The sequence below is a fragment of the Lampris incognitus genome, chromosome 19 (genome assembly GCF_029633865.1).
Source record: "Lampris incognitus isolate fLamInc1 chromosome 19, fLamInc1.hap2, whole genome shotgun sequence".
In the NCBI taxonomy this organism is placed as follows: domain Eukaryota; kingdom Metazoa; phylum Chordata; class Actinopteri; order Lampriformes; family Lampridae; genus Lampris; species Lampris incognitus.
Window position 1 is genome coordinate 29787742 of NC_079229.1, and position 12327 is coordinate 29800068.

Genomic DNA, 12327 nt, shown 5'->3' on the forward strand with positions numbered 1-12327 from the left:
TCGTGACGCTCTCCATGATGGATAATGAAACTCTCCATGATGGATCATGATGCTCTCCATGATGGATCATGACGCTCTCCATGATGGATCATGATGCTCTCCATGATGGATCATGACACTCTCCATGATGGATCATGATGCTCTCATGATGGATCATGACGCTCTCCATGATGGATCATGCTGCTCTCCATGATGGATCGTGACGCTCTCCATGATGGATCATGACGCTCTCTATGATGCTCTCATGCTCTCAACTTCCCATTGGGATGGATTTTTTTTTCTCTTACACACGTAAAAAAAAAACCCAAAAAAACATAAACACATTTAAGCACTGCCATTGAAGAGTGAAAAAGTAGTCCCTGTCATAAGCACTACCAAAAGAAGGATTTCTTCAGTCATTATTATGCAGCCCTAGTACACATGTCTCTCTGATATGCACAAAAATGTAAGAACACACATGCACACACACACAGCAAAAGTGAAAATGCATGCACACACACACAAAGCAAAAATGCACGCACACACACATACACACACACACAACCCCCACAAACACACACCAAAAGCAAAAATGCATGCACGCACGCACACACACACACACACACACACACACACACACACACACACACACACACACACACACACACACACACACACACACAAGTATGCTGGTCCACACAAACACACATGCGTGTGTCACACAGGCGTGGCGATAGCAGTAATTTCACAGCAGATGCAGCTCGGCTGCTGACAGAAGACATAATGCAGCCAGCAGGGACCACATTATGAGACCAGCTCAGCCCAGACACACACAGTCCACAAGCCTGCCCACCTACCAAGACCACTCCACACACACCTACCTCTTCTGCTGGGCACAGCAACTGCAAAACACACACTCCAAGTTGTCTCTTTGTTTGTTACTGACACACAGATACTATGCACAGCAGGCTGCAGTCACTTACACGTGTGTGTGTGTGTGTGTGTGTGTGTGTGTGTGTGTGTGTGTGTGTGTGTGTGTGTAAAATAAATGTGATGAGACTGAAAGTGTGTCCATAAACCTGTTCACTTCCTGAAACACACAGTCATCACACGGTTCTACAGGACGTTTGTACTGAAACTTGGTTTATATGATTTAATCGCCCTTGCTATTATACAGAAAGTATTTGTTATGATAAAAAGTATATGATAGGTATATAATAAGTATATACAACATAGTATATGATGAGTACATAATATAGTATATGTTAAGTATATGATACATATATAATATAGTGTATGATAAGTCTATGATAAGTATATGATAAGTGTATAATATAGTATATAATGTGGTATATGATAAGCATGATAAGTATATGATGTAGTATATGATAAGTAGTATATGATAAGGATATAAGTATATGATAAATATATCATATAGTACATAATTATATGATAAGTAGAATAAGCATATGATATAATATATGATAAATATATGATATCATACAGGATAAGTATATGATAAGTATACATATAGTATATAAAGTACTATATGATAAGTATGATAAGTATATGATAAGGATATAAGTATATGATAAGTATATAATATAGTATATGATAAGTATGATAAGTATATGATAAGTATACAATAAGTATTATAAGTATATGATATAGTATGTGATAAGTATATGATATAGTTTATGATATAGTTTATGATAAGTATATGATATAGTTTATGATAAGTATATGATAAGTATATAATATATTATATGATAATTATGATAAGAAAATGATAAGTATATGATATAGTATATGATAAGTATATGATATCGAACAGGATAAGTATATGATAAGGATGATAAGTATATGATAAGTGTATAATATTGTATAATAAGTATATGATAAAGTATATGATATAGTATATGATACGTATATAATATTGTATAACAAGTATATGATAAGTATAAAATATGGCATATGATAAGTATATGATAGGTATATAATCTAGTATATGATAAGTATAAAATAAGTATATCATATAGCATATAAGTATATAATATAGTATATAATATAATATATGATAAGTATATAATATAGCATATGATAAGTATATGATAAGTATATAATATGGTATATGATAAGTATATAAATATATAATATAGTATAATAAGTATATGATAAGTATATGATATGGTATATGATAAGTATATAAGTATATAATATAGTATAATAAGTATATGATAAGTACATAATATAGCATGTAATAAGTATATAATATAGCATATGATAAGTACAAAGTAAGTATATGATATGGTATATGATAAGTATAGAGTAAGTACACGGTATGGTATATGATAGGTATAAAGTAAGTACATGGTATGGTATATGATAAGTATAAAGTAAGTACATGGTATGGTATATGATAAGTATAAAGTAAGTACATGGTATGGTATATGATAAGTATAAAGTAAGTACATGGTATGGTATATGATAAGTATAAAGTAAGTACATGGTATGGTATATGATAAGTATAAAGTAAGTATATGATATGGTATATGATACGTATAAAGTAAGTACATGGTATGGTATATGATAAGTATAAAGTAAGTACATGGTATGGTATATGATACGTATAAAGTAAGTATATGGTATGGTATATGATAAGTATAAAGTAAGTACATGGTATGGTATATGATAAAGCCTTACAGTTGTTTTGGGTAGTTGGTTGGGACATTGATTGACAGGTGTTTTGCTGACTCGTTGGAGGATAAACATGATGCATATTCACCAACGAGATATCTTTTGCATGTGTGACACAGAAAGTCTTCATCAGCGGTGGACACTGTTCATTCCCCCCCCCCCCCCGCGGTTTTGACGGTAATAATTAATAAATAAGTCCTGGTATTGTTTGCATCCTGACAGCTGTGGGTATTTTCTGAAACTAGGCCAACCTACACTTACATAAGGACACACAGCTTGATAACACACAAAAAACAAAAAGGCAAAACGAGGAGGCTCAGCAAACACCAGAATATTAGACTAAAACCACATCCTGCAGGCTGCACACCTCCCGGCTCCTCTTCGGGATATGCTAATGAGGTATTTTAAACCACTTATCGTCACAGCGAGCAGATTATATCTGAAGCCGAAGGACGTCTTCGTCCCCCACGCCGTTTAATCAAACATCGTATTACTGTCGAACCAAACAGTCCCACGCCCACCAGATCCCTTCCTCCACCCTGCTTCACGGAGGACCCCGCGCGTGCAGGTTTTCTTTCGAACCCGAAACCACACCGGCTTATTTCTCCGTCGGGTTGACGGTGTGTTAATTAATGAGATCAGTTGTGTAACTGTTGCAAAGGGAAATGTGACTCTGCTGGCGTTGCTGTGCGCCTCCCTCCACCTGGAGGCTGCATCAACTGAAATGACATCATGTTTTGTTTTTTTTTGGATCCCCACCTCCCCCTTTCCTCTCAGTTGCATCCGTCCAATTGCCCCACTCTCGCTGCTCCACCCCCCTCTGCCGACCCGGGGAGGGCTGCAGACTACCACATGCCTCCTCCCAGACATGTGGAGTCGCCAGCCGCTTCTTTTCACCTGACAGTGAGGAGTTTCACCAGGGGGGGATGTACCCCCCCCCAGTTCCCCCTCCTCCCTGAACAGGCGCCCCGACCGAACAGAGGAGGCGCTAGTGCAGCGACCAGGACACACACCCACATCCGGCTTCCCGCCCGCAGACACGGCCGATTGTGTCTGTAGGGACACCCGACCAAGCCGGAGGTAACACGGGGATTCGAACCGGCGACCCTTGTGTTGGGTCGTTTTTTTATTGTGGAAAGTAAAATCATAATTTCTTCTCGAGCACAGAAATCCCTTTGCACATTGTGGGACGTGAAATTAGGACATCACGGAGGCCGGCTCACCGTCGGTCTGCGACTTGCTGAGGAAGATGGTGCTGGCCCTGGGGTGGTCCGAGGGATTGTACTCCATAGGTAGATCTGGGGGGCAGAGAAGAGACAGGACATGTTATCTTACAGACAGCAGCCTAGGAAAGACAGTTCGTCTTGCTGTGAAAGCCGACTCGCTTCAGTCACGGTTCCCGAGTGAGACGTCTGTCATTCATTAAAGGGATAATTCGCCAATTTTCAAGCCTAACCTCTGTCTATCTGCTACACAGGTACGTTTCAGTACCTCTGGGGTGGCAGGGAAAGACAGTGTTTTGTTTTGGGGGTTTTTTTTGTCTGCTGGACGACATATCATGATGTCGGTTGGTTGAATGGAAAAGCTACAGCCTAGTTGGGTTTCTAACCTTCGTGCTAATCTACTCTAAAGACGCCGTTCAAACAACACACCCTCTTGTTTTCTAGGGTAACCACGATTCCTGCTGTGGAAATGATGTCCCACAACATTAGCACAGAGGATGAAAATACATAAATTTGGGAGCGTCCCGGGTAGCGTGGCGGTCTATTCTGTTGCCTACCAACATGGGGATCGCCGGTTCGAATCCCTGTGTTACCTCCTCCCTACAGACACAATTGGCCGTGTCTGCAGGTGGGAAGCCGGATGTGGGTATGTGGCCTGGTCGCTGCACTAGCGCCTCCTCTGGTCGGTCAGAGCACCTGTTCAGGGGGGAGGGGGAACTGGGGGGAATAGCGTGATCCTCCTAATCACCAAGTCCCCCTGGTGAAACTCCTCACTGTCAGGTGAAAAGTGGCTGGCGACTCCACATGTATGGGAGGAGGCATGTGGTAGTCTGCAGCCCTCCCCGGATCGGGAGAGGGGGGAAGCAGCGACTGGGATGGCTTGGAAAAGTGGGACAATTGGTCAAGTACAATGGGGGAGAAAAAATGGGGGGGGGGGTACAGAAACTTGCACGCAATGCATTCTGGTAGGTGTAGGCACTGTTGGAAAGGCTCTGTGTGCAGGGGGGGGCATTTTATTACTTCAATCAACGTCATTACCCATTAGCAATGAGCGCACCTGTGCAGAAAACCTCTGGCCTCATTTTCCTTTAAAGACGCTTCAAAACCTTCTTCCGAGTGTCGCCCGCCCCCGTTTAGGACCCGCACACACCGCTGCGTCGACAAATTTCCCGAGAAACCTCGCTTAGCGTACTGCGCGACCCGCTTTCTGACGCGTCTGAAAGCAGACTAGCCACACAAAGGTGGAGGTTGCACGCAGATGTGTTCGAACAGCACGCGCCACCCGGGTGGGGTAGCCGCCCCGTCCTCTTGAAGCGGACAGCTGAGTGGAAAAACCAACACGTGTCTCCGCCGGCCGGCCGGCGGTCCGCCGCTACCGGCACTGTGCAAACAGCGGTGCAGAAATCAGTGCACCCAGCACACACAGCAGAGGCGACGGATTTGGTTTACGCCGCCGCCCCTACAAACACGACTCGGGGTGATGGGACCCACAACGCCGCACACTCCCCGGCCATCAGGGGCTTCTGCAAAGCCCGAGCACTCACCGCAGCCGACTCACAATCAATCACCGCCTGTCCAGCCTGGCCCACATCTGCCTCCGGTTTAAACCTACAGCTTTTACACCCTGCAGCTGTCGCTGTCTGCCACAAGGGGTCCTCTGTCAAAAAGCAGGGCAACGTGTTGTTTGATCAGCTGCAGTTGTTGAGCCGTGTTGTTGCAGGGAGCAACTACTTTAATATCCTGAACAACTACACTCAAGATGACGTATCCATCCACCCAGAACATGCATGCATCTTTTTTCTTTTTTCTTCTGATGTTTTTCTACCCCAATCGTATCTGTCCAATTACCCCGCTCCTCCGAGCCGTCCCGGTCGCTGCTCCACCCTCCTCTGCCGATCCGGGGAGGGCTGCAGACTACCACATGCCTCCTCCCATACATGTGGAGTCACCAGCCGCTTCTTTTCACCTGACGGTGAGGAGTTTCACCAGGGGGACGTAGCGCGTGGGAGGATCATGCTATTCCCCCCCGAACAGGTGCCCTGACTGACCAGAGGAGGCGCTAGTGCAGCGACCAGGACACATACCCACATCCGGTGTCCCACCCGCAGACACAGCCAATTGTGTCTGTAGGGACGCCCGACCAAGCCGGAGGTAACACTGGGATTCGAACCGCCGATCCCCGTGTTGCTAGGTAACGGAATAGACCGCCACGCCACCCGGACGCCCCTCGGCCTAAAACCTTAACGTAATACACGTAAGAAGAGCGTGATAAAGACGACTCCCGAATGTCTAGCATGTCAACCATCCATCCATCCATTATCCAAACCGCTTATCCTGCTCTCAGGGTGGCGGGGCTGCTGGATGGAGCCCATCCCGGCAGCCATTGGGCGGCAGATGGGGAGACATCCGGGAGAGGACGCCAGGCCGAGACAAAACAAGCTCCGTGCACACACGCTCCTCTTCCCAAATCTGGCCAGCATCGCCATGGCTAACATACTGACCCGCTTTCTTTGGTATGCAAAAGATAAGACCCGAGTTTCTACCGTGACTGAGGGACTGCTATGTAACACACACACACACACACACACACACACACACACACACACACACACACACACACACACACACACACACACACACACACACACACACACACACACACACACACACACACGCACACATCTGATCTGCGTCACCCAGCAGCTGTTGGCCTATGCTGATGTGAAAGCGTACGGACAGCCAGTCAAATGAGCTCACTTTCCACGGGTTGAAATACGTCACGAATCAGGTCCATTAAACAGCAGCGGAGGGCACCACCGGGGGTTTCTTTATGAGGACGACTCTGGGATTGATTTAAACGGACTTAAAGGACCGTTTCCACCTCAGTAGAAAAGAATGACCCAACTTGTCGGAGCTCAAACTCACGCGCACACAAACACACACCGCATGGGACGGTCCCCCCGTCAGCGGCTTCACGGCTCGGTGGATGATGTCATCGAAACGGAAGGGGGGAAGGAAGACCAACACCCAGAAACACAGAGAGAGGGAGAGAGAGAACGAGAGAGAGAGAGAGGGCGAGGGAGGGAAAGAAAAGAGGGAGAGAGACAGAGAAAGAGAGCGAGAGTGAGAGAGAGACAGTGAGCGAGAGAGAGAGCAAGCAAGAGAGCGAGAGAGAGAGAAAGAGAGCAAGAGAGAGTGAGAGTGAGAAAGAGAGAGCGAGCGAGAGAGAGAGAAAGAGAGCAAGAGAGAGCAAGCGACAGCAAGAGAGCAAGAGAGAGAGCAAGAGAGAGAACGAGAGAAAGAGAGGGCGAGAGAGAGAAAGAAAAGAGGGAGAGAGACAGAGAAAGAGAGAGACAGAGTGAGAAAGAGTGAGAGAAAGAGAGCAAGAGAGAGAGCAAGCAAGAGAGAGAGCAAGCAAGAGAGAGAGAGAGCGAGAGTGAGAAAGAGCGAGCGAGAGAGAGAGAAAGAGCAAGAGAGAGAGGGCGAGCAAGAGAGCAAGAGAGAGAGAGAGAGAGAAAGAGAGCAAGAGAGAGAGCGAGAGAGAGAGAGGGAGAGAGAGAGAGCAAGCGAGAGAGAGAGAGAGAGGGAGAGAGAGAGAGGGAGAGAGAGCGAGCCAGAGAGAGCGAGCAAGAGAGCAAGCGAGAGAGAGCGAGCGAGAGAGAGAGGGAGAGAGAGAGAGCAAGCGAGAGAGAGAGAGAGAGAGAGAGAGAGAGAGAGAGAGAGAGAGAGAGAGAGAGAGAGAGAGAGAGAGAGAGAAAGAGAGCAAGAGAGAGCGAGCGAGAGAGAGGGAGAGAGAGAGAGCAAGCGAGAGAGAGAGAGAGAGAGAGAGAGAGAGAGAGAGAGAGAGAGAGAGAGAGAGAGAGAGAGAGAGAGAGAGAGCAAGAGAGAGCGAGCGAGAGAGAGGGAGAGAAAGAGAGCAAGCGAGAGAGAGAGAGAGAGAGAGAGAGAGAGAGAGAGAGAGAGAGAGAGAGAGAGAGAGAGAGAGAGAGAGAGAGAGAGAGAGAGAGGGTAGCTGGCTGGCAATAATGAGCCGTTGCCTATTAGATACATCTTTGGCCTTAAACATGAGCGTCTATTCACTTCACACCACCAGGGGGCCGGTCATCACTTCATTCATGCGGGAGCCGCACAGCCGCCGGCTGCGGGAGAGTGACGTGGCGTGAGATCAAGCACAACAGGCGTTTTCAGTGGCGGTTACGTGTGCTGCGGGTATTGTGTCCCGACTCTTTTGAAATGTCCTCCTTTGTGGGAGGCACTTGAATTACCTCAAAGGATGCAGAGTCTCACGAACACACACACACACACACACACGCACACACACACACACGCACACACACACACACACACACACACACACACACACACACACACACGCACACATCTATGATGTAGGAGGGGTAGGTACAAAGCGCTACATGAAAGATGGAAGTGTGGGAAGATGCAAAGAGATGGGAGAGAAGGGGGGGGGGTGTTATAATGCTGTGCTGGTAGGGAGAGCTGAAAAGGCAGACGACTCAAACCCACGGCTAATTCTTTACGAAGAGCACCATCAGTCTACACAACACTGCCATGGCATCGCTGTGCCAACACCACGACTCCAGCACCGGAGGTCGTTCAGAGTAGGTTCAATGTCGAGTTATGAAAGCTGCTTTGAGCGAATATATTAACTAATGCAAACATGTTACATCACCTAATCACCGGCATCTAATGGTTACAATGTCATTAGTTGATACATGGACAGCAGGCGACAACGACCTTGATGTGGATAAAATGGTTTGTCTCGCTACAAAGTTCTCCTTTTGTGAATATAAGATTATTATTTCATCAAATGTGGAGATGAGAAATATGGCGTCAAACAACATGACAGCAGTAGCGGTGGGCGATAGGAAAAAATATTATCACAACAATCACAGGGAACGTCGCATGGGAATGATACGTGTCAGGAAACCAGCTTACATATATAAAAACGCCGTGTCTCGAAATCCAGACAAAGTTCATCGGGAATCGGGAACAATTTATTTGTCCTTCCATTTCGTGTACTTGTGTACGTGAAATGAAACCGAACATCGTTTCCCCCTGCCCACAGCAGCGCGACACAAAGACAAAACCCATATCCAAAAACTACAAAAACACAGACATCCAAACCACAAAAAACTACAAAAACCACAACAACACATATCCAGAAACTTCCTTATCCAACATACCCTAAAAAAAATTCACTGTCCAAGGAAACGAACGCCAGCCAGGACGACTGTCGGAAGTGCCGGTCTGCATGGGCTAGCAGTTAGCCTAGCCTGCCCCGCTTTACACCACTCTTGGTGTTTCCTCTTCGTGCACAGCTGTGGGCAGGGCCGTGGTCCCTGGGCCCACCAGAAGCAGCAGACCAGGCTCTCCCAGCCGATCCAAAGCTAGCTCTCCCAGCCAGAAACGCTCCGCCTGACCTCCCCCGTACTCCACACGACGACGCTAAAAACACAGTCAACGCCAGGCGAGGCCGCCGCCAGACCGTCCTCGGTGTTAGCTTAGCCCGCACCGCTTCCGTGTCCTGTCAGACCGCCCTAGGTGTTTCCTCTTTGGGTACAGCCCCAGGCAGGGTGGTGGTCCCTGGGCCCACAGGACGCAGCAGACCAGGCTCCCTCAGCCGATCCAAAGCTAGCTCTCCCAGCCAGAAACGCTCCGCCTGACCTCCCCCGCACTCCACATGATGACGCTAAAAACACAGTCAATGCCAGGCGAGGCCGCCGCCAGACCATCCTCGGTGTTAGCTTAGCCCGCACCGCTTCCGTGTCCTGTCAGACCGCCCTAGGTGTTTCCTCTTTGGGTACAGCCCCAGGCAGGGCCGTGGTCCCTGGGCCCACAGGACGCAGCAGACCAGGCTCCCTCAGCCGATCCAAAGCTAGCTCTCCCAGCCAGAAACGCTCCGCCTGACCTCCCCCGCACTCCACACCACGACGCTAAAAACACAGTCAACGCCAGGCGAGGCCGCCGCCAGACCGTCCTCGCTGTTAGCTTAGCCCGCACCACTTCCGTGTCCTGTCAGACCGCCCTAGGTGTTTCCTCTTTGGGTACAGCCCCAGGCAGGGTGGTGGTCCCTGGGCCCACAGGACGCAGCAGACCAAGCTCTCCCAGCTGATCCAAAGCTAGCTCTCCCAGCCAGAAACGCTCCGCCTGACCTCCCCCGCACTCCACACGACGACGCTAAAAACACAGTCAACGCCAGGCGAGGCCGCCGCCAGACCGTCCTCGGTGTTAGCTTAGCCCGCACCGCTTCCGTGTCCTGTCAGACCGCCCTAGGTGTTTCCTCTTTGGGTACAGCCCCGGGCAGGGTGGTGGTCCCTGGGCCCACAGGACGCAGCAGACCAAGCTCTCCCAGCTGATCCAGCTCCAGCTCTCCCAGCCATCAAATGAAGACAAAACTTAGACGCAGATGTGGACAAAGACACTGCGTGGACGGTACTGGGTGAGGCCGCCGCAAACACAAGTTCACGCCACCATCTTCCCACACCAGAAGCGGAAGGAACACAAGTTGAACTGCTTGGTAATGTAAAGTGTAACATCACACAAAATCTAGTTTTCACATATGACACGACACAACATCTGATTTTCATTCCAATACTAAACCACTGAAAGGCGATAAGCGATCCTTTTTAATTCTGAATTAGTGCGCTGCCCTGCCCTACCGGACCGCAAAAGGAACTTGAATTCTCCTCTTAAACTTAGTCCAATACACACCGTTGGGAGCGCTTTTGTTTTGTTTTTGTTTTTTTTCGATGGAGGCAGGCGGCTTACAGACACAGCCTGTATCCCCCTGCCAGGGGTGTGTCCCTCTGGCGACAGCGACCTCTGTTTTAGGGTCGTTTTCTTTGCACTGGCCCTCTTCCTCTCCTCTCCCGCCTGGGGACCACCCTCAACAGTTCTCCCTTCCTTTGGCCGAGGGAAGACGTGAGCACACAACTTCCTGTCTCTCAGGAAGTGCTGAGGAAATGAAGCCGGAGGCCGGTTACACCGACAGGGCACGCTCCATTGTCAGGAATGTACCACGGACAAAGACCAGAGCGATCTGGTCCATATATCTGCTGTATGTGTGCATGCATGTGTGTGTGTGTGTGGGTGTGTGTGTGTGTGTGTGTGTGTGTGTGTGTGTGTGTGTGTGTGTGTGTGTGTGTGTGTGCAGGTGCCTCTGGAGAGGGGGGTGGTAAGAACGGCTTGTGACGATCATATTCTTGTGCACGGGCCCGAGCGTCTCAGCGAGTAACGCTCATGACAGGAATAGCAGTACGACTGATGCTGGTGGTCAGCTGGCGCCCCGCCCGGGCCAAAAGGCTAGGCAGCCTGGTGCAGGGCTGGCATCGGGTCAAAACATCGGTCCAGAGAGAAAGACCCTTCGGCGGTTGCCGGCTGAACCACCGAGGAGCCCCCCGAGGAGCTCCAGATGGCGCCGCGTGGCAGTGCCCTCGGACCACCCAGCTGTCAACCACATACCCCCACAACATGATTAGGATGACAACAACACAGTTTGGGCTTTTTTGGGTTGCTTCTTTCTTTTTTTGTTGTTGCAACGAAGCCTTTGAAAGTAGATCCCAAGACCTCGTCAGTGTCGGAAAATAGATCAAACCTGTGGTGCGGGCGAATATGCAGATGCAGCTAGCTAGAGAACGGATGGTAGCTTTGTACAACGGACACCTCTGGAGAAATTGTTTTATCGCTATTTTAAATTCAAAGCGCCGTCGTTTTCCTTCATCCGCCGGCGTGGAGAGATTTGGGGTCCTACGTTGCCTACAAAGCGCCCAATATAGAAATTAACCGCGATCTTACACTGAAACAAACCTATTTTGGGATCCGGCCTCGCCCCACACAACTGTTTTTCTTATCAAGTCTCTGGAAGCCACGGTCTGCGAGGCGAAGTGAGTTGGGAGGCCCAGTAAAGCCGTCTTCCAGTCAAGGCAGCGCAGAAGTACCGGGACGTATCTAAACTCTCTCCCTCCCTCTCTCCCCCCCTCTCTCTCCCTCTCCCTCTCTCAAACAAGTCTTTCCATCCCTCATCTCCCCCAACTTAAAACTCCACGGCACCGCCGTTTGTCTACCTGAAACCTTGACAATGCACAACAGAGTCTCTCGGGATGACAAGCAAGGGATTCAAGCCCTCAGTCGAAATATTTACTCCTTTCTTGTTGCTACTTGCTCACTCTCTCTCTCTCTCTCTCTCTCTCTCCGTCTATCTCTCTCTTTCTACATCTCTCTCTCCCTCTCTCTCTCTCCGTCTATCTCTCTCTTTCTACATCTCTCTCTCTCTCTCTCCGTCTATCTCTCTCATCTCTCTCTCTCTCCGTCTCTCTCTGTCACTCACTCACTCTCTCTCTCTCTCTTTCTACGTCTCCCTCTCTCTCTCTACCCCTCTCTCCAGCTGTCTCTCTCTCCATCTCTCTCT

At 48.7% G+C, this 12327-nt stretch overlaps 1 protein-coding gene across 1 annotated transcript in view; it reads right to left on the bottom strand.

Annotated features, from left to right (window-relative positions):
• The window catches only part of ccny (cyclin Y), a 75304-nt gene that overhangs the window by 26988 nt on the left and 35989 nt on the right, over window positions 1-12327 (bottom strand). Inside the window, exon 2 of the mRNA XM_056299513.1 lies at window positions 3900-3974. Coding sequence (XP_056155488.1) covers window positions 3900-3974 — 75 coding nt within the window. The remainder of the gene's footprint in view (window positions 1-3899; window positions 3975-12327) is intronic.